The following is a 25,872-nucleotide window of genomic DNA, read 5'->3' as shown; positions in this document are numbered from 1 at the left end:
CTCTGTGAAAATGAACCTTATAAATGAATCTTAAATCACACAGAAAAAGAGAGGAGAAAAATTTTGGGCATAAGGAAATTTTCTATTTTTCTTTGCTGGGATACTTTTACAGATTTGGGTTTTGTTTGTGTGAAAATTGATACGTAGGATTGTGTTGGATTCAACATGATTGTTGGTTTCATTTGAAAATTTTGGATTTCTAGGAAAATTTGGATTTTAGGAAGAACATTTAAATTTTCTGGTTGAACGTTTCGGTCATACTTGGGGTTTTCGACCAAAGTCCAACAAGTTTTTCATAAACCAAGGGCTAAACTTAGTTTCTGGTGATCAAATTTGGGGAATTTAGAAAGAAGCGAAAGAGAAAAGAGCTAATGAGAGAAGGGGGCTAAGGCAGATTGAAGGAAAAGCTTGGAAATTAGGTTTTTATACCCATAGGCGTTGTTTTGCACACAAGGTTGACTTGCATGACTTATGAAGGTTTGTGCATGACCCATTTCTTCAGACCTACCGTTTTGTAGGTTTTTTTTTTCTTTTTTCATTTTGTTTTCTATTTTTATTTTATTTATAGATTTTATTATTATTATTATTATTTTCAATTATTATTTTACTTATTTTAAATTAAACAATTTTTTAAATTGCCTTTGTGAATTTTATTTTATTTATTTATTTTATAAAAAAACCAAAAAATATTTTTAAAATAAATTCATGAATCTTACCAAACTATTGGAGGATCTTTCATGAATTTAATTTTTTTATGAATTCTACCAACTATTAGAGAATCTCATAAATTAATTTTTATAAAAAAATTATTACTAATAAAATATTTTGTTTGGATCCTATCAAACTATTAAAAGATTTACATATTAAATTAAGTCTTATTAAACTATTAGAAGATTTAATATATGTTCTAAAAATAAATTTACAAGAAAATCTCACCAAACTATTGGGAGATCTGCATCAAAGTAAATATTACCAAACTATTAAAAGATTTTTACTAATTATTTTCTTGAATAAAAATATATTAATGAACTCGATAACAAAGCCTCTTCAGAGTAGGCCACTAGTCTCTATAAATACTTCTGAGGTGAAAAAATTATCTTAAATTGCTAACTATTAGAGCAAATTTTGGATTAGTCTCCAATAATTAAACGATTTGATAAAATTATAAGAATATTTTAAGGCTTAGATAATTTGAAATCAAACTGGTACCATCATTTGGATAGGTGCTGTGAGGGTGCTATAACCTTCTTCATGCGTAATCACACTCCCAAATCAAAAATTTGATTTCATAGATTAGAATATACTATTTAAATATACCTAAGTCAATCTTAGGACTCAATTTTAAATAGGACAGATTCTGATAAGTAATCAATCACACCTAACCAAAAAAGATTAGTGGCGACTCCTAAAATCCATATTTAGCGATAAGTCCACTGATTTATGCGTTATTACAGTTTGACAACTCCATTGGGGACATAATAAGTCAGGCCAGTAAATGATTTTTAGTTATCCAAGCCTAACTTAACAAATTCAAAAAATTTTTTGCTTGTATTTTATTTCTTTATTTACTTATTCATTTTGTATATAACTATCACTCATTTACATGTGCAAAACATGGACTTTACATTCGAGTTTTGTCATTTAAGAGAGAGTAAAGTACCTGCACTTTCGTGAGATTTCATGTCTTCATATGCACTAGAGAAATACTCTCACTTAAATTGAACCTATTCTACTTGTAGCCTATAATGGACAAAGATTAGGATACCTTACTAGTCTGTGATGAATAATGATGTAAGAAATAATTTGGAGACCTCTTAGAAGTGACCCAAGCTACATATAGTTAACTTTATGAGCTTAACCTGTACGTAGAGCCATGTTCCTTTACCATTCATAGTTAATCCAAAACTTAGAGTCATGTTGTTGTTGTATTTTATTTGTTGTATTTATTTTTTATTTTATATTGAGATAATCAATTGATTTGTTTATTTGTTTTTCTTTTCTTGCATATTCATAAACATACATACAGATTACATATTATTCTTGCCTTAAAGATATCTTCAACAAAAGCTTTCATGGAACCCACGAATGTCAAGTTTGCACCTCATCTATGTTCTTCAAGTGTGAGTCACCTATTGATGTGAAGGTGGAGCCAAAAATGAGACAACAAGATGAAGGAAATTGTTTACCATCCGTTATGTTTCTACGTTACTTAAGGAGATTCAATTGCTTTTTAAATAGAATGATTTGAAAAACCTAGCAGACATATGGAATAACATGATTCCTTTAAGACAACAAGCCTTTTGTCAGAAGTTTAGGTATGTTGCACATCTTTTATCGGTGAAAGTTAAAAATTTACTCATTAAGGCTATGGTACAATTTTGGGGTCCTTCATGTCATTGTTTCATTTTCAATTAAGTCAATTTGGTACTAACCATGGAAAAGTATTCAATTTTGATGGGTATGCATCTCCATTATCTGGATAGGGTATACATGAAAAAACAAAAACTAAGGTATCATAAAAAGTTGGCCCATATTTTAAGGATAGAAAAAAAGCTCAATGATTCACATATTTAAAAGAAAGCGTGCATGAATATATTTCATGGGAATTTTTTTGACATTTCATTGTTAAACACCTTAATGATGACCAATGAATGAATATGATTACTCTAGCAATATATGGGATAGTGATCTTCCCTATAGTCCTAAGCCATATTGAGATAGAGGTGGTGGATTTATTTGAACATATTGAAAGAGGATGTAATCTTTTATCGATGATATTAGCAGAAACCATTAGATCTTTAAATTTTTACAAACAAAATGATAAAATACATTTTCTGAGTTGCATATCACTATTGTATTTGTGGATGAAGAGCCATTTTGAATGCTAGAAAAGTGTTTTCTCCGAACTTTATTTCTGCAATCAAAATCCAATTAAAAAATTTTGTTAGAGTGAATGGCTAAAAGCAAAGACCTAGAAAAAATGAGAGTATTTGATGCAGAAGCTCACAAATTATCAGGTGAAATGGTTAGTTCCATGGATGAATCAAGAACCCATGCTATATCAATGTGGAGATGAGATAAAGGTTTCACTTTTAAGCTTATAAGAGTCAACAGGTTATGCACCGTTAATGGTAAGGAGATAGTATGGAGCTGAATAGTTCATTTCTATGACATACAAGTTTAACCAATTTGACTGTTTATATGAGAAACCTAAAACATTTCAAAAAATTGACAGTATGATTAAGGCCTAGAAAAAGCCTAAAAGAGTGAGCCTTGGATTATTTACTGATAAAGACACTTATGAATATTTAGTATGGAGAACCAAGAGAGGTAAGGAGGTTGTGTTTACATTCAAGGATCATTGCCAGTCAGTAAATCAAGAGTTGGATGAGGTACTTTCAAAGTTGGAATTTGCAAAGAAAGAATTTGAAGTTTAGAAAGATAAAATGAAATAAAATATTTTAAGGTTTCAAGAAGAGATGAGGCAATGGACAAATAAAGCAAAAAAGTTAGAAATCCAAGTCTATAAGATTTCCAATGAGCGTGATACGATAGTTAAAGATTTGGTTAAACTTCATTAACAACACAAAAGATAAGAGGTTGATAGCAAGGCTCAAAAGGTTGTCAGAGAGCATGACAATGCCCTTAAAGAATTTATGGAGCTGCAGTAAGAGTATAAAAGACTATGCATACAAGTAAAGGCCAAAGAAATAAATATTATTGATCTGACTTACGAGAATGAAAAAAATGAAAAGAGCATGTTCCCAAATGGAAGATGATTATGTGAAAGCTCAATAAGAAAATGAGATGCTTAAAAGATATATCCAGACACTAAAATAAAAATTAAATGAGCAAGGGGATCATATCATGGCACTCACAAATGAACATAAAGAGTTATCCTATCAAGTATGGTTTGGCAAAAGAGAAGGGTTGGGAAGGCAAAGGTTCATAGAGCATCTTGCAACCCAGATAAGCAAGGTAATAATTAAAGTAAGAGAAATGGTGAAAAAGGCTGAACATTGAGAACTTTGGTCACACTAACAGGAGAGCAGGGGCAACTACTGTTAAACTTTATTGAGAAAGTCAAAGATCAATATAAGCAAATTAAGCATTTTTACAAGTGAAAAATATTAGACTTGATGTAAAATAGACTTTTGTGGAATGAATAAAAATTTACTTTTGTTGAAATCTTAAAAAAGGGTAAATATTTTTCCTTTTTCTTTTTCCATGCGTTACATTCCTTCATTCATAAATAATTCTTAATTATGTTAGTCCATAATAAGATCACTAATTTTAGGTTATGGTACATAAGATTCAAGGATAGCTCAATATCAGTATAATACATGGGCTCAAGTAAGAAAAATGGAACAAGACAATACAAAGCCATATTGAGAGATTGGAAAAAGCTCAGGAAAAAATCAAAAAAGAGTTTAGTAAGATCTTTAAAGTTTTAGATAAGCTAAACAAGGGAAAAATAGTAGAGGAAAATGTTTCACATGAAGTCATTGACTTATTATATCTTTCGAGTTATGGCCTGAACTAGGCCCAATCCACTCAAAACTTCCCACTACAACAACCTGCATTCCCAAGCTATAGTTATTTGGGAATGCCATATGTGCCTAGCCAAAGAAATGTTTAGAATTACATTAATCTTGCTTTCACTGAAAAGGTAGTTGAACCAATCCAAGTTTCTAATATGGATGAATCAAAGGAAATATTAAAGTTGAAAGTGGCTGAAGACCCTAAGGCTGATCATGTAATGAATATGCTCGATGAGAGGTTATGAGCTATAAAAGGCATTGATTTTTATGGATCTATTGATGTCATTAGGGTTTGCTTGATATAAGATGTGATGATACCTCCAAAGTTTAAAGTATCAGAGTTTGAAAAATATAATGGCATTAAATGCCCTATCACCCATGTCACGATGGATTGTCATAAAATGGTAACCCACGTTAGTAACGAAAAGCTACTCATGCATATATTTTAAGATAGTCTAACATGGTTTGTTTTAAGATGGTATGTTTAATTAGACAAGACTCACGTTCAAACATAGAAGGACTTAACCTACTCATTTATTAATCAATACTATCATATTATAGACATGGCTCTTGATCGCCTTTCTTTGCAAAGTATGAAAAAAAACAATTGAGTCCTTTAAGGAGTATACTCAAAGATGATGATATATGGCTATTCGAGTCTAACCACCGTTGACAAAAAAAGAAACAATGATTCTATATGTGAGTATTATAAAGTCGCCTTACTATAATAGATGGTAGAAAATGTAATTAAGAACTTTGTTAATATAGTGATCTCGAATGAGATCATTGAAAATGCCATAAAAATTGATAAACTTGAAGAAGAAGAATCTTTGGTAACCAAGAAAATGCCCAAGCAAAAGGAGAGTGAAACTCAAACTATGAGTTTCGAAGGGCAACAATTCAAAAATTACATTCCTTATCCACAACCTATTTACCAAACATACCATTCCACCATAAACAATGCCTTAACTTTCTTATAGCCATCAATGCCTCAATCTGCTTATCTATTCCTTTATCAACCATCATTCCAACCACCTACCAACATTTACTATCTTAGTACTACTCTCATAGCAAGACATTTCGTATGCTCGTCCAACTCAATAAGTTGTCTAAGGGAACCATGGAATAATAGAAAAAAGCCTATTTTTGACCTCATTCCCATGACTTATATAGAGTTATAATGAGAACTCTACAATAATCATTTGATTGCTCTTTTTCGTATAAAATCACTCGAACCTCCTTATCTTAAGTGGTACAATCTCACTACTCATTGCAATTATCATTATAGAATCACAAGCCATTTCACTAAAAATTGCAACGTTTTGAAATACAAGGTGTAAGGTCCGATCAAAGAAAAGCTGATTAATTTTAATACTAATGGAAAAATAACACCCAATGTTAGTGGCAATCTATTGCCAAATCATGCAATCAATGCTTTGAATGAGGATAAAGAATGTATAAAGAGAAAAGTAAAGAAGATCAAAATGCCATTCAGTTATTTATATAATGCTCTATATAAGGCTGGGATAGTACAACCAGTAGACCCATGCACCTTTCATGAGAGATGTGTTCTAAATTAAAAGTGCAAGTACCATAGTAGGGCTTCAGGTCATTCTATTAAAACTTGTAAGCAATTTCATGAAAAGGTATAAAAATTGATAGATTCATACCAGATTGAGCTATATAAGGAAGGAGAAGCCTCAAAAAAAGTAAAAGTTTTTATGACCAACAAATCAAAATTGGTACCAAAATCGATAACTATATATTATGGCGAGAGGCTAAAGTCAATTATAAACAAACCTATCCCGAAGCTAGTGACTTTTAAGGTTTCGAGTCCATTTCCTTACGAGAATAAAAAGATCATACCATGTAGGTATGGCTGTGAAGTGACAATCCAAGGGCAGAAAGATATCACACCTAAGCTAAATGTCGTTAACATAACTAGTGTAAGAAACATAACTGAAAGTAGCAGATGCTACACTCCGGATATGTTAGAAAGGGTAAGAAAAGAGAAGACGATAGTGGCAAAAAAATAAGTTGAATTGTAGCTAACCCCAAAAAAAGATAACGTAAAGCCTGTGTCTGAAAAAGAAGCTTATGAGTTGGTAAAACACAGTGAATATTTTATGGTGAAGTAGTTAAACAAGACGTTAGCTATAATCTTTTTGTTGTCATTGTTATTGAATTTAGAATCGGACTATAACGCCTTACTGAAGGTGTGAAATTAAGCTTATGTGATACATAATGTGTTTGTATAGTATGTGAATCTTCTAACGAGAAATTTGATGGTACCGCACTATGTAGCCTTTAGTGATAATGAAATCCCAACTGAAGAAAGAAAAAGCAAAAAGACTTTACACATTATTGTCAAATGCAAGAGTCACATTATAGCTAAGGTGCTTATTGACAATGGTTGTGCTTAAATATTATGCCCATTTCCATGTTAGCACGGCTATCTATTGATATGTCTCATATAAAAAGTAGTCATATTTTCATTCGAGCATATGATGGGATCAGGCATGAGGTATTAAGAGATATTGAGATGCCGTTACAAATTGAGCTTTGCACTTTTGATGTAAAGTTTTAGCTTATGGATATCTCTTCATCATATAGTTGTTTGCTCAGCAGATCATGGCAGGTGTTGTTCCATTTTACTTATATAAAAAAATCAAGTTTAATATGGAAGGGCAACTTAATATGAATGGAAAAAAAGACTTATTAATGACCCAGCCCATAAATGCTCCTTATGTGAAGGCAGCGGAAGAATCCTTGAAATGTTCTTATTGATTCTTTGAACTTGTCAATACTGTAGGTGAAGGATCTAAGCTATAGTGACCAAAGTTCAGTAGAATTATGATTAGCCAGATTGTCGATAAAAATTGGTATCCAAGAGTTGGGTTGGGTAAAAATCTACAATAAATTAAGGAGCCTCAAATAATAATAGACAATAGTGATAGATTGGGCCTAGGATATGAATTCAAAGACTATGAAGTGAAGAGGATGTGGGACAATAAGGGAAGAAAAAGAATAGCAAGAAATATGTCGATTGTCATACCGTATCTATATGAGATTTTTAAGCTAGAAGAATATATGTATCCAGGGATAGAGAAAGATGTTGAAAACAAGTTGAGCATAGAAAAAGCTTTCACTAAGATGTCCATCCAGATGGTAGAAGAAGAATTTCAGAAGAAAGAGATGTTTATTCATTCATGTTTGCCAAGCCTTGAACTTACAAATTGGAGCATCATTGAGATGCTTGCTATCCTTGATACCCATCCAATGCAAATACAATTCTCAATTGTTTATGCTAAAAAGCATTAGGATAATTTTTTATCTATGAGCCTCTTATTAATTATTATTTCAATAAAAGCATAAGGTTATGCATCTCCATTCATTTCTCCAATTCAGTTTCCATTTTTTTCTCTTTTTAGTCAAAGCATTTTGTCAATATTTTCCATTTTATTTTAGGTCCTTAAATGAATGTGAGGATAATCATCATAACAATCAGGGATTTAATTCTGAAAATTCAATTAATACTGATGAACTCGACACTGACAAAGGCTTTGAAAAATATACTTTACCTTCGGATCTAATGAGATTGATTGAACATGAGAATAAATTTATTGAGCCCCATAAAAAAACTACTAAGATGATCAATTTAGGGGATAATGAAAACAAAAAAAGAGTTAAGGTTGGCATGTTGCTTTCATCTGCTAATAGATGAATGTTAGAAAATTTATTTTAAGAATTTATAGATGTGCTTACCTGATTTTATCAGGATATGTCGAGGCTTAGCACTAAAATAATAGAACATAGGCTACCCTTAAAGCCTGAATGTAGTCTTGTTCAACAAAAATTGAGAAAGATAAAACCTAAAATACTGTTGAAAATTAAAAAAGAGGTAAAAAAATAGTTTGATATAGGCTTTTTATAAGTGATCAAATATCTTGAGTAGGCAACTAATATAGTACCTATTCTTAAAAAAGATGAAATGGTACAAATATGTATGGATTATCATGATTTGAATAGGGCCAGTTCGACATATAATTTTTCTTTACCTCATATTGATACATTGGTAGATAATATGACTCGACATTCTATGTTCTCTTTTATGGATAGATTTTTAAGTTATAATCAAATAAAGACGGCCTAAGATAAAACAGAAAAAACCATTTTTGTAACTATAAAGGGATATTTTTTGTTATAATGTTATGCCCTTTGGATTAAAAAATACTGGGATAATATATCAAAGGGTATGGTAACACTTTTCCATGATATGATATATAAAGAAATCGAGGTGTATGTGGATGACATGACCATAAAGTCCCATAAAGGAGAAGACCATATAGCTAACCTTAGAAAATTGTTCGAGAGATTAAAAAAGTTCCAACTCAAGTTAAATCCATTCAAATGTACATTTGGAACTAAGTCAAGAAAGTTGCTAGTCTTTGTGGTTAGTGAAAAAGGAATCGATGTTGATCCAGACAAAATAAAAGCCATCCAGAACTTATCTCATCCAAGTGCACAAAAATTTTTTTGAGTTCTTTTAGGCATATCGAACTACATTTCTAAATTCATTTCCTAACTGACCTCCAAATATGACCTTATCTTTAAGCTTTTTTGAAAGAACAACCCTAGTGATAGAATGAAAAAATGTCAAGAAGCTTTTGATAGCGTTAAGCAATACTTGTCAAACCTTTTAGTGCTAATACCACTTGTTTCGAATAGACCATTAATTTTGTATTTAATTGTACATAAGAAGTCGATGGGTGTGTGTTGGGGCAACAAAATGACTCTGGTAGAAAAGAAAAAGCTATTTACTACTTAAGTAAGAAGTTCATAGAATATGAGTTAAAATATTCATCATTAGAAAAAATGTGTTGCACTTTGGCTCAAACAGCTAAGAGACTCAAGCGGTATATGTTTTATCATACCACTTAGTTTATAGCCAAACTGGACCCAATCAAGTAAATTTTTGAGAAATCATTATTGCTAGGAAGGATTGCAAGGTGGCAAGTAATGCTTTCGGAGTATGACATTGTGTATGTGAGTCAAAAACCAATTAAAGTAAGTGCCATCTCAAAATTCCTTGCAAAACATGCTTTTGAAAGCTATAAGTCAATGAAATTCAATTTTTTGGGTGAAGAGTTAATGACCATCTCAAAATTAGAGGAAGAAGATACTGAAAAGTCATGGAAAATGTACTTTGATAAGGTCGTTAATGTTTTGGGGCATGAAATTAGGGCAATTCTAATATCTCTTTAGGGATATTATTATTCTATTACAGCAAAATTAAACCTCAATTATACCAATAATTTGACTGAATATGAGGCATATGTTATGGGTTTACAAGCTGCTTTGAAAAAAAATTAAAGCATTGAAGTTGTTTGGGGATTTAGCATTTGTTATCTATCAATTGAAGAGTAAATGAGAGATAAGAGATTCAAAGCTTATCCCATATCATAAGTACATTTCAAAATTATGCAAGCAGTTTTAAATAGTCTAATTTGAACATTTGCCTTATGAAGAAAATTAAATTATGGATGCCTTGGTCACTTTAGTTGCAATGATCCAGATTGATAACAATATTGAAGTTCAACCCATTAAGTTAAATGTTAAGGACATGCCAATACATTAGGCCAATGTGGAAGAGAAAAAAGATGGAAAGCCTTGGTATCATGATATCCTACAATATTTAAGGAGTTAGTAAAACCCAAATTAGGCAATAAAAAATGATAATAGAGTCTTAAAAAGATTGGCTATGGGATTCTTCCTAAACAGAGAGGTTCTTTACAAAAGAGGTAAAGATTAGGTGTTATTGCGGTGTGTAAATGCAACTGAGGTAAAAAAGATTATTAAAGATGTGCATGATGGAGTGTGTGGAGAACATGCAAATGGATGCATGATAGTAAGATAGATTATGAGAGTCGAATATTACTAGTTAACAATGAAAGCTAATTGCATCGATTATGCTCTAAAGTATCACAAATGTCAAATTTATGCTAACAAAATACATGATCCGCCTATTGCTTTACATGTTTTGGCATCACCTTGGTTGTTTTCTATGTAAGGTATGGATGTCATTGGGCCTATTACTCTAAAAGCATTAAATAGGAATAAATTCATTTTTGTAATGATATATTATTTCACAAAATAGGTTTAGGTAGCTGCTTATGCAAGTGTGACACAATCAGTAGTTTGCAAGTTCATCAAGAGAGATATAATTTACAAATATGGATTTATCGAGAGGATTATTTTAAATAAGGCTAAGAATTTAAATAGTAAGATAATGCAAGAAATATGTACTCAGTTTAAAATTAAGCATTATAATTCAGCATTATATCGCCTAAAAATGAAAAGATTTTGGAGAAAATGACCAAGATGTATAAAGATTGGTATGAGAAATTACCTTTTACTTTAAATGCTTATCGAACGTTAGTACGCACCTCTATTAGGGCAACTCTATTTTCTTTGGTTTATGGGATGAAGGCTATATGTTCAGTAGAAGTAAAAATCTCATCTCTGAGGGTTTTATGAAAAGTGGGGTTAGAAGAAGCTGAATGGGTTCAATAGCGCTATGAGCAACTGAATTTCATTGAGGAAAAGAGATTGGCATCCTTATGTCATGGTCAACTATACTAGAAAAGAATGATGAGAGCTCATGATAAGAAGGTTTGACCTCGTCAATTCTGAAAAGAAAAGTCAGTTTTGAAAAATTTTTTCTGAATCAACATGATAATAGAGAAAAGCGTACACTAAATTGGGAAGGGCCGTATATTGTAAAAATGGCTTTTTCAAGAAGAGCATTGATCTTAAAGGAGATAAATGGAGATGATCTTCCCAATCCCATAAAATTTGATGCCATGAAGAAGTACCTTTATCATATCCAATTATTATTATTTTATCTTCAATTATTATTTTACTTATTTTAAATTGAACAATTTATTTCTTTTTTTTTAATTGTCTTTATGAATTTCATTTTATTTATTTATTTTATGAAAAAAATGTTTTTAAAATAAATTCATGAATCTTACCAAATTATTGGAAGATCTTTTATGAATTTAAATTTTTTATGAATTCTATCAAACTATTAGAGAATTTCATAAATAAATTTTTATAAAAAAATTATTACTAATAAAATGTTTTGTTTTGATCCTATCAAACTATTGGGAGATTTACATCTTAAATTAAGTCCTATCAAATTATTGAAAGATTTAATATATTTTTAAAAAATAAATTTACAAGAAAATTTCATCAAACTATTGAGAGATTTGCATCAACGTAAATCTTACCAAACTATTAGAAAATTTTACTAATTATTTTTTTAAATAAAATATATTAATGAACTCGATGACAGAGTTTCTTTAAAGTCGGACATTAGTCTCTATAAATACTCTTGAGGTGAGAAAATTATCTTAAATTCCTACTAAACTGTTAGAGCAAATTTAAGATTAGTTTCCAATAATTAAATGATTTGGTAAAATTATAAGAATATTTTAAGGCTTGAAAAATTTGAAATCAAAATTGTCTATAACCTTCTTCATGCATGATTGCACTCTTGAGCCTAAAATTTGATTTCATGGATTAAAATCTATTATTTAAAGATACCCAAGTCAATCTTGGGACTCTTTTTTAAATGGAACAGATTCTATCAAGTGACCAATCACACCTAAATAAAAAATATTGATAGTAACTCCTAAAATTCATGTCTAGTGATAGATCCACGAATCTATACGTTATGACATATATGTTATGACATATGTTAATCGTGTCATGTCATGTGTAACACTTATATTAAATGTATCAAGTTCATATTTAAGATTTAAATACGTTTTATAATTCGCATCATGTTTGTGTTTTAATAATTTGTGTCATCATACATGTTAAACACAATACGAGATACGATACCGAAACATGAATTATCAAATTTAAAGTCATCTAAACATCTAAAATATGACCCTACAAATTACAATCAAAACAATACAATTATTGTTAATAAAAAATTCTTAACTTTTTTGACAACAAAAAATTATATTATAAAGTAAAATATCAATTACATTATACTAAAAAAACTCTTAATCCTCTTCCATGAGACAACTAATTCAATATTGCTATAGTCCTTCCAAATTCCAGTATTTCATCATCTTCTTCATCTAATAACATATATAAAAATAATAATACGTTTATTAAAAAAAATCTCGATGAAATTATAGTCAATGGCAATAAAATCTTACTATTTTGATTAATTGTTGCATCATGTCCGTACAAACAATTACGAGTGGCAATCAGTATTTTTGCATTATGGGGTTTAAGACAATTTCTCCATTTATTGATAACTCTACCACCCATACTAAATGTTGATTCAAAAGCAACTGTGGTAATTGGAATACTTAATATATCATTGGCCATGAGTGAAAGGATAGGTATCGAAAGTTATGTTTCTTCCAATAATCAAGAACATCAAGTTGCTTCTCACAATTTTCTCTTATTTCATAGAAATAGACATCCAACTATGATCTATATGAAATAGACCCAATGTTATAACTTTTAAACCCCTATGATAATAAAGTAAGTCCATATGTTAAATTATAATAACAAATGCACAATTAGAGTAAAAGAAAAAAAAACTAAATTACTTTTTATCTAAGAAAAAAGTAACTTATATTAAACTTTTGGCTAAAAATAAAATAAATATTAAACTTACAATCAATATTTCTTTAGAAACTTTTCTTTGATTACTTTGATCACTATCAAAAGCCGTCATAGATTATTGAGAACAAATATTACTCTAATTCTCATACTCCTTGAAAAGTAGCTTCAATTCTTCTAGAACATCCAAACACTTGCTTTCATATTCACTACCCAATTTTGGCAAAAGATATTGCAAATTTGTAGTTTAAAATGAGAATCAAGTATAACTACAAAAGATAACACCATATTGTAATCATCCCAATACTTACAAAACTTATTGTCCATCTTTTTTGCCATTAGTACCATGATTGGGTCTTTAGACACAAGCATATTTTGAGTATTTTTTTGAATTTTCCATATTTTTTCAAAATACATATTACTAGTGGGATAATCTCTTCCTAAAAACAAAATGGTAATATAAAAAAAAAGGCTCTAAAAACTCGAAAACCTTCTCAATCCAAAGAAATTCTTCAAAACTTGGAATTGTTTCGTAATTTCCATCCAACAAACTCAACTTCTCAAAAGCTTCATGAAAGTAAACAAATTTGTCTAACATCAAAGATGTAGAGTTCCACCCATTTACCCCATCCAACCATAATCCTCTTGAATAATTCAAATTTGATTGAATTAGACATCGGCGAAACTTGATCTTTCTTGCTTAAGAACCTTCCACATATTTTACACTTTCTCTTACTTTTTTCAAGGGTTCATTAATGAAAGATAAACCTTTTTAAACAGCAAGATTCAATATATGAGTCGCGTAACGAATATGAAAAAATTTCCCATGACATAGCAATGCACCTTATTGATCAAGATGGCTATGTAAAAGGTTTTGCATGCTATCCATATTGCTAGCATTATCCAAAGTAATACTAAAAATTTTTTCTCAAGTCCCTAATCTTTCAGTAAATTATAAATCTTGTTATAAAAAAGAAATACAATATGTGGTGGTAGCACATGTCGAAAATTCAAAATTGTACTATGTAACTTCCAATCATCATCAATAAAATGTACAGCTAAACAAAGATATCCATCAGTAGTACAGGATGTCCACATATCAGCAATCAAAGAAATTCTACTTGAAATTTTTTCCATGCTAGATTTAACTTTCTCTTTCATTTTATTTTGTAGTTTCAAGCAATCAGCCTTACAAGTATTCTTACAAGTGGGTTTGAAATAATTATTCAAATAGGAATGAAAGGCTCTAAGTTTAACATCCTCTCAATAATCTTAAATGGATATCCATGAGCAAGCACACTTTCAACAATCATTTCACAAGCAACAAGTGGGTCTATTCTTTTACTTCCACCCACATCCGAATTAGAAAGATCTATTTTGTTACATTTTTCTATATGACGCCTCATGGTAGACGTACTTGAATAAGACCACCAATCATAACAATCCCACAAAACTTGCATTTAGCTTTTTCTTTGGTATCATTGTTTTTCACTTGATATACCAATAGTTCTTTAGGATCAAGTGGAACAAAAACAGTCTAAACATTGGATTTTTTTTGCCACTTTAAAGGATTAAAAATAGAAGTAGGTGTTGTGGAGCAATTTATAATGTTAAGGCCATCATTACCATTAAAGTTTGATTCTACATATGTATCTGAAAAAAAAAATTAAGATAGATCAGTCCCATCAAACTTGTATGAAGAATAATGGAAATATTATAGTATTATATAATGAAAATAAATCATATAAATATATTAATTGCATGCACTAGTTAACACTTGTAATTAGTATAACACATTTTAAAAATTGCACAAATACATTATTAATTAATTGAATTTTACTTCCAAGTTCCAATTGTTTATTTGATTTTGATTTAAAGTAAATATGAAATGTAAATAAAATTTCTTTTAATTGCAATCATACAAGTACAACTTACAAGTGTTTTCCATGTGCTTTCAAAAGAAAAAAAAAACCTTTATCTGCATGATTCATAGCTTATGACCCATCCAAGTCACTAATTAAATTATCAGAATTTACATTGCTACTCATAACATGCAACATTTCTTTATAAAACAAAAAATTACCCTTTAAGAGGAGGTGATGGAGGAAAAAAATTTTCTAAACTTGTTTGACAATTGTTATTACTCTACTAATTTTTTTCTTATTATGCCAGGTGGAGAGAATCCTTATGATCTAAGCCTAATGGTTTTCATGGATTACAAAGACTATGCTAAACAAGAAGCTCCATGTTTAGAAGCTCAATATCCAACATTTCTTTATTGCATGCCCTTGTCATCAACAAGAGTTTTCTCTGAGGTTTGTGCCATGTAATTAACTTTGTCTATTGTTCAAGTTGTATGTCATGATTACATGTAAATGATTTTGAAAGTTGCACTGGAACAAACATGTCTATTTCATTAGAAAGAAAAACCATAAAAACCTCCATACAAGCCATCAGTAACATACAAACATGTTACTCTACATATTAGAGTTTAATTTATTGTCCTTTTTTGGCTTACTCCAGCATCATGTAACTTGATTGGCTCTTCAACAAAAAATAAAATAAAATAGAGGAAGAATGAAACATAAAAATATAATCAATCAAACTTGCTGCTACTATTGGAGAGATTCGTTGTTGCTGTTAGGTTTCATTGCTATCACTAGTTAGGAGTGGTTGCCATCAGTGTGAAGTTTGCTGATGAAGACTCAGTAGACTTAATGAAGAAGGGTGAGAATGGAGAAAATAAATTTAAAGGAGAAAAGTTTGGGTGTATCGTTAGCATTAGGAATATACTAATAGATTTATGAGTTATGAATTGAATTATGATATGATATTAAGGTTTACTCAATTTTTTAGTTATTTTAATTTTTTATTTTTGGAAATTAGAAATTTAGAATTGTGAGATCCTGTTCCAGTTCACGAATTTTAATTGCTAAAGTCATCTGGAGTCTGGACTTTTAATTGTTATTAATCACTTGAAATGTTAAACTATTATGGTAATATAATCACCTTTTAATTGCTAATGTCATACGGACTTTTAATTTCTTGCCTGCAAGTCATAAAATAATTAAAATTATAACAATTCAATCAAATAGTGTTTTTCAACATGCATTTTTGTAATATTTTTATATAATTATATAAAAAATAAAATTAATTCTTACGTCAAAATTAAAATATATATTTATAAATTATAACTAATAAAATTTAAAATTTTTTAAAATTATTTAAATAATAAATTTATTTAACTCGAACAGAATCTAATTAAAAATAATTTGAATTCGAAATAACCGAAATTCAAAATTGTTGAAATCTGAAATTATTTAAATTCGAAATTAACTGAATTAAAAAAATCTGAATCAAAAAAATTCGAATCCAAAAAAATCCGAATTCAAAATTCGAAATAAATCCAAACCCAAAAGATCTAAAATGAAAAATAGTTCAATTTGAACGCATTCAAACCCGCCCGTTTGCTACCTCTTCCTTTCTCTTTATTTTCCCTTCCCTGGCCCCCTTAAGTCCCAAACGGCAGAAAACAAAAGGTCTCACTAAATCCTACTCCTTATTCTCGTATGACCAAAAACATGATTACACGTTCGCTCCTTTCCTCCATCAAAAATTCTAATCTCCAAAATTTTCCCTCCCATTCCGTCCATCCATTCACCATCAAAAACCCAACTCTTAAACCCCTTTCCTCTTCCTCCCCAATTTCCACCCATCACCAACCGACCCCCACTCCCCCTCCGCTTTACAAACTAACCCACAAAGACTGGCTCTCCCCAACGGAAGTCCTCAAAATCTTCGACAACCTTAAAGAACCAAACTCGCTCATTTCTGTCCTAAACCAATACTCAACACGTAAAGATTACAAACCAACCGAACCTCTCTTCACTCTTGTCATTAACAAACTAGCAGATATCCAGGATTTCGATTCCATTCAAAACATCATGGAAAAGCTCAAACACCAAAAAGCTTGTCGTTTATCCGATACTTTCTTCCAAAATGTAATAAAAAAATATGGGCATGTTGGCGGTCGAATTAAGAGGGCAATTGAGACCCTTTTTAGTATGCCAGAATATGGGACTTGGCCTAGTGTTAAGACCTTTAATATCGTATTGAGCTTGCTCGTATCGAATAAATTATTCGATGTAGTTCATGAGGTTTATGGGAAAGCCCCCAAGTTGGGCATCGAAGTTGAAGCCTGTACTTTGAATATTCTCATTAAGGGGTTATGTGAAAATGGGAAAGTAGAGTTGGCATTCCAAGTGCTTGACGAATTTCCTAAACAAGGGTGTAAGCCTAGTTTGAGGACTTTTTCAACTTTAATGCACGGTTTGTGTGAAAAGGGGAAGGTTGGTAAAGCTTTTGAGCTGATGGGGAGGATGGAAAAGGAAGGAATTGAGGCTGATGCTGTTAGTTTTAATATTTTGATTTCGGGACTTAGGAAGCAAGGTAGGGTTGAAGAGGGGGTGAAGCTCTTGGAATGGATGAAAAGAAAAGGGTGTTATCCGAATGCAGGGTCTTATCAGGAGGTTTTGTATGGTTTGCTTGATGCTGAGAGGTTTATGGATGCGAAAGAGTTGATGGGGAGAATGATTTTCGAGAGGGTTAATCCTAGTTTTGATTCATACAAGAAGTTGATTCATGGTTTTTGTAAGAAGAAGCTGGTAAGTGAAGTTGATTGGGCTTTGAAGCAGATGGTGCATCATGGTTTTGTTCCTAAGATGGGTATGTGGACACAGATGGTTCAATGTATTTTTCATAGGAGTAACACTTGTGACTCTGTTTTACTTGGTGAAATTGCCAATAGCTAATGCTATCATGGACCTTTCTGCATTTTTAAATGTGACATATGGCAATGGAAAATTCTCGTTTCAGTATTTAAATGCTATACCCAATTCAGATGGATACATTTTCATAACCTGTTTTGCCCTTTTGTGATGGTGTCATACTTGGGAGAACTTCTGTCCCCTGTTGCTGCTGAGTCAGGATTTACTATCTCATCAAACTAATGAATAGAAAGCTGGAGTATGAAACATTAGAAACCTTTTTTTCATAGACGATGCCCACAGTGATCTACCATCCAATCAAACTCCAGTGATCTCCACTACATTTTGTCTTTTCACAGCTATCACTTTGAGATTAAGAGAATCAGATGGTTTTCCATGAACAAGGGGACGAGCGAGGGGGAGGCCTCTTTAGATTCGGACAGCAGGATACTGTTATATAAACCAGAGAATCACAAGTCGTCAAACCCGTACAGATACTCTTCAGTTCTAGCAGCTTAGAGCAATTTTCATCAAAGAGTTCCGCAATTGACACCGATGGTTGGATCATCTATAATAAGTACATTGAAGTTTCCTAACAATAAATTTTGTTTCTGTTCAAAGAGCCAGAGAGACTCCATTATAAAAAAAGTATTAAAAATTTTCTGTTCAATGAGTTAAACCAATTACTATTAAATTCAGATTAAAAAATAAAAGTTCTTTTTCCTCTAAAAGGGTTAATTTTAAAAATGTTTCTTTAATTTTCTTTCATTATACGTTCCAGTCGTTAAGACTGTTCGCTTTGTTTGTTAGTACGTAAGCCTGTTCATGCAAAAACGTTTTGACAAATGGAGTAGAGAGAAAAGGACAGACGTGAGGTAAAGCGTCACTTTCTAAGAGGATCCGCAGCGTCGGCAAAAGAGGGTCAAATCCTCTGCGGCGTCCCCTATGTTTCCATTAAACACAATCATTGGTTTATTCATTAAAATTTCTCAAAACTGATCAGAAGTACATTGTTGGAACGCGTAGAATACACGTGATGAACACGTGGCAAACGAGACTGGAAAACACTGAAAACTGACAGTACCAAACACAAAGGCATCCACTTGGAAAAGATTTGACTTTCAGAGGCGAAACTTTTTGCCTGTATCAATCGACCGGCTTCCCCACTTGGATCATTCTGTTTCAAAATCTCCTTTGTGTTGTGATGCTAACAAATGTACCACCACCTATCTATATTGTTTAATCTATAAGGTAGCGTTTTCACTTGAGGAAGCCAGTCAAACTAAATCACCATACTTAAAACTTTTTTAATTAAAATATTTAATTTGTTTGAAAAAATATCTGCCCGGATCATACTATAGAAAGGAAATTGCTGCTACCATAACTGTCATTCCATTCAAACAAACACGCCCCTTGAAGTCAAGTCATTTGATTCAGATTCCTTCCTAGTTTTTTTCCTTAAAATCTCCATGAAAGTTTCTGTTCTTTTTTTGATTTGGTGGTTATGGGTTATGGAGAATAAGTGAAAAGTCGTGATATTTTTTGAAGTGGATATTTTTCTTTTGATGTATTTAGAAATGGGTTTGATGGAGATTTCACTGATGCATCATGTTGGAATAGTTTTGGTGTTGCTTTGGATGCTTTCTCACTTCAATCTTTGCCACCCAGTTGCTTATTTTGTGTCTCTCATTTATCTCTACTTGGTAAAAGATTCTTCTTCTTTTGAAAAATGTAGAATCTTTCCCTCTTTATCCTTTTTTTTTCTCATGAATTTCTCTACTTCTAACTTTGGATTGGCATTTTTTTTTGTTGAAAATTCCTTTTATTTTATTTTCTAATGGGTTCATTTCCTTGTTGATTAAAGGCTCATGAAAGGTATGTAATGAGATTGAAGAAGAAATTGGAATTCGAGGGAAAAAGGCAATCTTTTAGGAGAAGGGTAATTCTCAAATTGGAGTTTTAGATTCTTGATTTTGATCTAGTAAAGTATGTCCCTTTAATGCTTTGTTGGCCTTATCTTTATCTTCAGGTACTTTCAGATTCTGAATCGGTTCGTTGGTTAAACCATGCTGTTGAAAAGATATGGCCTATTTGTATGGAACAGATTGCATCACAGAATATTCTGCTTCCTATCATACCTTGGTTCTTGGAAAAGTACAAACCATGGACTGCTGTATGAATTTTGCTTTCTAGCACTTTTGTTTTATCTATCTCTGGAGAATCATTACATAAAGATTCTGTTTTAGTAAGAAGTCCAACTTTAGTTCAAGAATTATGAGCAATTTGAAATTTTTTTTTCAATTTCTGAACTTTGTTACTTGCAATGACAAGCAGATGATTGTTTTCTGGTCCACGTAGTGAGTTTTTTATGATAATACTGAGATACATGCAGAAGAAAGCTATGGTTCAGCACTTATATTTGGGAAGAAATCCACCTTTGTTCACAGAGATGAGGGTTCTTCGCCAATGCTCTGATGATGATCACTTGGTATATGTTCTCACTAACCGTTGTCCGTATAATCGTTTTGGCTTTGATTTTTGGTTTCAATTTTGCCCATGGTAAAAATTACAATCTAATGTATGCAGGTACTGGAGTTGGGAATGAATTTTCTCACAGCAGATGACATGAGTGCAATACTTGCTGTGAAACTAAGGAAAAGACTGGGATTTGGAATGTGGGCAAAGTTGCATATAACAGGCATGCATGTTGAAGGAAAGGTACTGATAAATATGGAACACTTATTCTTGGCCATTCATGTTGCGCATGAAAAGAGTTTTCCATCTCTTGCCAATTACAGATTTAATTAGCGTTATTAGTCATTTCCTTACCCTTTCTTCTGTCTTGCAGGTTTTGATTGGGGTGAAGTTTATCCGGCAGTGGCCTTTCCTTGGCCGTCTGCGAGTAGGCTTTGCTGAGCCTCCATATTTCCAGATGACTGTGAAACCCATCTTTACTCGTGGACTTGATGTTACTGAACTTCCAGGGATTGCGGGATGGCTTGTAATAACCTTTTTTTCCCTGAATAAATCTTCAACTTCTTTTTTCATCTCTTCCTTTCTCCCAATCTTATTGTGTCCTCTTTTTCTTGGCTAGGATAAGCTTCTCTCGGTTGCATTTGAGCAGACACTTGTCGAAGTTAGTATTTTTAATTCTGGTGCTCTATAAAAGTGATTGTGTTTTCCATTGTTTTCTTTTGCTTATTAACTCTGGTGCTGTATAAAAATGAATATGTTTTCCGTTGTTTTCTTTTGCTTATTCAAGTTTCCTTATCATGTTTCCCTAAGTCCTCCTTGTCATAAATTCTATCTTATATTCTGCAATCGACTATTAGTATGTTACACTTCCAGGATGCACTGACAGGTTTTAGGTTTCCAGCCATATGCCATTGTGGATACAACTTTATCTCTAATTGTTTGTTTGTTTCACAGCCCAATATGCTGGTTGTTGATGTTGAGAAATTTGCTTCACCCCAACCAGGTAATTTTTGTCTTTATTTACTCTGTTTTTCATTGCACTTCTATTAACGATTGTTCATTTTTGAAGTCATAACTAATTAATTATTGTGATGAGTTAATATGTGTTATTGTCACTTCTATATTTTTCATTTACCTTGTCATTGATTATATATCCCAGAAAGCTGGTTTTCTGTTGATGAGAAGCAACCTCTTGCTCAAGCCAAGGTTGAAATTATTGAAGCATCTGATATGAAACCTTCAGATTTAAATGGTTAGTTTTAAATTCAGTTTCCTATCTTTCACTTGTGTAATATCTTGTTTTATGGTCGATAATTGGATATAAATTTTCAGGGCTAGCTGATCCATATGTGAAGGGGCAACTTGGCCCTTATAGGCTCAGGACTAAGACGCACAAGAAAACTTTGACTCCAAAATGGCATGAGGAATTTATGATCCCTGTTTGCACGTGGGAGACACCTAATGTACTGATTATTGAAGTTTGTGACAAAGACCACTTTGTTGATGATACCCTTGGGTTTGTCTCTGAACCTCTAAAATAACCACATTGTGTAATCATGTTTGAATACTTGCCGCGATATTTCTTTCCAGTTACCCCTATTTTTATGGATACATTTTGAGGCTCATGGTTTTGCACTGTGTTGACTACTTTTTCCATAGCCTCTACTCCATCAATTAGAAATAGCATGCTTTGGAATAGAATATATGTCTACGAATTGAAGTAAATGCATTTAGTGATTTAATAGATATTAGTTTGCTGACCCTAGCCTCAGCACTTTATGAAAATTGAGATATAAACTTATCTTCCATTGTTGTCGGGTGGATAAAAAAAATTTATGATCCTAAAAATATTGTGTAGTTTAACATTGGATATCATCAATTGTTGCTTTTGTGATCTTAATCTTAATTTCCTTTTGGCTTGCCATCGTTACTTAGGTTAACAATGGGTGGAAGTAGCTGTTGATTGTTTTTTAATCATTTTTTCTGCATATTCTGTTTTCCCAATTTGCTATAACTCATTTGCGAATCTTCATCTGATGTACTGATTTTGCTACAATTTACAGCAATTGCACGGTAAATATAAGTGATTTTAGGGGTGGCCAGAGACATGACATGTGGTTGCCTCTTCAAAATATTAAAATGGGAAGGCTTCATCTTGCTATAACCGTGCTTGAAGATAGCACTAAGGTAATTTATTCTAAGTTACACTTAACGACAAGTGAAAGTAGGAAGGTTTTAAGTTACAACCTTAAATATATGAAATGATTTTACGAGTTAAAGAGATGTGCAGAGAAGCTTAAAATGAGTCTGTGGACAATTTACACAGGGAAGTGATGATGCAGCTGATGCTGAAGAGTTAAACAAGGAAGAAATACAAAAATCCTTTGCAACTAACGCTGCTGATAAAGGTTCATTCTCACCTATATCTTCGAAGAAATCTCCAAACCTGCCGGATCATTTTGAACCTATAAATGTTGAAGGACAACAAGAAACCGGGATATGGGTTCATCACCCAGGAAGTGAGGTGTCACAGACTTGGGAACCTAGAAAAGGGAAGGCTAGAAGCATTGAGACACAGATTCATAGAGTGCCGAATCATTCTATTGGCAGCACCCTTTCAGTAGCATCTGCATCCCCTAAAAGTGACCGCAGCAGTACCGAAGAAAACCCTGATGCAAAAGTCAACAGAGTTAAGCGAGGTTTGCTGAAGCTCAGTTCTGTATTTCAGAGGAGTCCCAAAAGCGAGGGTCACTCAGGCAACCTTGAAGAGGCAGTTCAGTCTTACAATGCGAACCTCAGAGCAGTTAATGACAAGGAGGTTTTGGTGAAGTTTGTAATAGACGACAGTCTTTCAGGGCCTTCTTCTGATAAGGTCTCAAATGATGGAAGCTTGAGTCCTGCAGGAAGCAGTCCAGAGAGCCCTAAAAGAATGAAAGACATGGCAAAGAGTTTTTTAAAACATGCTGAGAAATCTGCTCGTAGCATAAAACATGTTCTTTCCCGTAAAGGGTCAAAAAAATCTTGCGATCCATCAGCAGTGGTAGAACAAGAGTGTTCAATAAAATCTGATTCCTCTGATGCTGGATCTACGTCATACCCTGAAGTCAAGAGAATACAAGTTGTTTCCAATCCCATGTCCAGTTCCAGTGGCAATGACGATACTCATGATGCTCAGGAGCATGTCATTCTGACGGATTCAAGCAACCAGGTGAACCCTGCAATAAATGTCGAGGGACAATTGGAGAAAATGACTGTTGAAGGCCCTAATGAAATAGATGATAATGAGGTGAGCAGTCCCATTAAACTCCGTAATGAACTGACTGAGTCTCCAAAACCAAATTCTCCCCAAGGAAACTTGGATTGTGAGAAAAAGGTAGAAGACACTCCTCAGACTGATATCAAACTTTAGGCTTGCTGAGGCATATGCTTTTCTTGATATTTTTTTTTGTTTTTGTTTTTGTTTTACATCTACTGATAGATAACTATCAGTGGTAGTGGTACAGCAATAGAGAGTCAGATGAATAGCATACATATAGATTGGTTCCTTGTAAATCTCCATGTTTTTTTTTTCCCTCAATCTTACATGTAAAATTCGAAAATGAAACAGTTTGTACAAGTTGATGAACTACACTTGAGTCTTGAGTGCAATAGTTTTATCTTCTTATCAGTGCACCGGAATGTATAATATCCCTATTCCATTTTTTGCTTTGTGATGAATCGGAAAAAAAGTTTCATCCAAGTGAAAAAAGAAAAAAAGTAGAAAAATTTTTGATCAAATCAGGTTCGATTAGGTTTAGATTCAAGCTTTTCAAATAGATTTTCAGGCTATCTCATCCGAGAAAGTTCAAAATTTTGGTATGCTAAACTGGTGTCGCCAAACAAACTTAGCCAATAAAAAGCACAAGGAATTCCATTCTTTCAAAGAAAACATGTTACATGTAGAAATTACCCTAAAAATTTTAAGATAATTCACTACCTCTATAGATATAGAGTTAGTTTGTCTTCATGATGAGATTCTTGTTCTTTTCACTCCTATACTATAATATGAATTACCTGAGAAAAGATTGTAACAAACCATTATTCACGTCAACACATATCCTTCCATTCAGATCATGCTATGTAATTGAAAAAAGCCATATATTTATTACAAGAATCATTACTGAGTCAGCTCCCCATGCATTTTCAAACCAAGTTAATTAATCAGCACACAATCAAGAAATGAAAATTTATCAGCTTCCGCATTGATCAAAAACTTTATTGTGTAACAATTAAAATAGAGAATTATTTCTCTCCAGACCAACCTATAATAATTGAATAAATTGATATTGGGAGCTCAAGTCAAAGCTCAATACCTTGTATGAATATACAATCAGTCACATGGAACCTGGATTCAGCAGGACTAACCAACCAATGTGCCATGAAAGCTTTTCTATGGGGATAGAGGCTTCAACTTCAGGCCTTCCTTTTATGTCTCGGATGTGTTATTGAAGAACGATCCTTCATAAAGGAATTGCTTCTGTAGTGAAACATATCTAACTAATCAATCCTTTCAAGATTAAACGTCACCATATTTTCAAGAGCTAACGAAAAGCGCTATGAGGAAGACATTGTAGATTCTTAATTGCATGATCAGCTTTCTCTTTCGCTAATTCTTGCGTTCCTTCAATTCCTCCACATTCCTTAACCAATTCAATTGCTTCATCAAGGGAGCCAGTCTCACAGAACTTCAATGATTTCTCTAAGCTTTGGCTCTTTTTCTAGAGCGAAAATTACTGGTGCTGTTAGGTTGCCTTTTACTAGATCAATGCCAGCCGGCTTCCCCAGCTGCTTTGCTGATTGTGTAAAATCTAATATGTCATCAAAAACTTGGAATGATAGACCAAGATTCTTGCTGAATTCATACATTTGCTCAGTGACACTACGACCAGCCCCACTACAGATAGCAGCTCCTTTGGTACTAGCTGCAATCAAAGAAGCTGTTTTGTAGTAACTCTTTAGAAAATACTCCTCGAGTTCAAGGTCACAGTCGAACAAACTAGATGCCTGCTTAATCTCACCAGTTGCAAAATCCTCAATAACCTGCAACATCATTAATAAGGATGCTTTTTAGACTATTTAATGAAAATATCAATAGTTTGAAAAAGATATCGATAGCCGGAGCATACTTTCAATCCCTAAATTTTGAATTTTTGACTCAAATACCATATACCTACATTTATATCCAAAAGAGATGGTAAATGTTTGGCAGAGCTCATATATACCAGGCTGATGAGTTTAATTACGTCAAGGTTTTCAAGATTTGCAAGGTACCATGAAGACTGAGCAAACATGAAGTCCCCAGCCAGTAGTGCTACTCACGTGCCGTACAGTTGGTGAACAATTTCTTTCCCTGCAGTTAAGTTAGTAGCAGTTCCCAAGTGATAAAAGACTTGAAGCAGCAT

The 25,872-nt window shown here is 32.4% G+C and overlaps 2 protein-coding genes and 1 pseudogene across 5 annotated transcripts; 2 read left to right on the top strand and 1 right to left on the bottom strand.

The window, feature by feature from the left end:
- Positions 1 to 16,632: 16,632 nt before the first annotated feature.
- On the top strand, positions 16,633 to 18,108 carry LOC111287614 (Pentatricopeptide repeat (PPR) superfamily protein). The gene has a single exon (XM_022878267.2). The coding sequence runs from the start codon at positions 16,760 to 16,762 to the stop codon at positions 17,999 to 18,001; it is 1,242 nt and encodes a 413-aa protein (XP_022734002.2). The 5' UTR covers positions 16,633 to 16,759; the 3' UTR covers positions 18,002 to 18,108.
- Positions 18,109 to 19,075: 967 nt separating this feature from the next.
- Positions 19,076 to 24,098, top strand: LOC111287600 (C2 domain-containing protein At1g53590-like). Of its 4 annotated transcripts, none has more exons than XM_022878252.2 (12): positions 19,076 to 19,207; positions 19,821 to 19,895; positions 19,986 to 20,129; positions 20,349 to 20,444; positions 20,543 to 20,674; positions 20,805 to 20,957; positions 21,051 to 21,092; positions 21,386 to 21,434; positions 21,591 to 21,683; positions 21,764 to 21,947; positions 22,495 to 22,618; positions 22,758 to 24,098. In XM_022878252.2, the coding sequence occupies exons 2-12, from the start codon at positions 19,839 to 19,841 to the stop codon at positions 23,838 to 23,840; spliced, it is 2,157 nt and encodes a 718-aa protein (XP_022733987.2). In that variant the 5' UTR covers positions 19,076 to 19,207; positions 19,821 to 19,838; the 3' UTR covers positions 23,841 to 24,098. The 4 variants fall into 4 exon arrangements, with proteins under 4 accessions (XP_022733987.2, XP_022733983.2, XP_022733982.2 ...); XM_022878248.2 differs by having other exon boundaries at positions 19,153 to 19,207; positions 19,996 to 20,129; XM_022878247.2 differs by lacking the exon at positions 19,076 to 19,207 and adding an exon at positions 19,284 to 19,659.
- Positions 24,099 to 24,833: 735 nt separating this feature from the next.
- Positions 24,834 to 25,644, bottom strand: LOC111288234 (solanesyl diphosphate synthase 1, chloroplastic pseudogene; annotated as a pseudogene).
- Positions 25,645 to 25,872: the final 228 nt, after the last annotated feature.

This window comes from Durio zibethinus, chromosome 4 (genome assembly GCF_047325235.1).
Source record: "Durio zibethinus cultivar Kanyao isolate XHJ-2024 chromosome 4, ASM4732523v1, whole genome shotgun sequence".
In the NCBI taxonomy this organism is placed as follows: Eukaryota; Viridiplantae; Streptophyta; class Magnoliopsida; order Malvales; family Malvaceae; genus Durio; species Durio zibethinus.
Note: the sequence above shows the minus strand (reverse complement) of the source record. Positions and strands in the feature narration are given on the sequence as shown.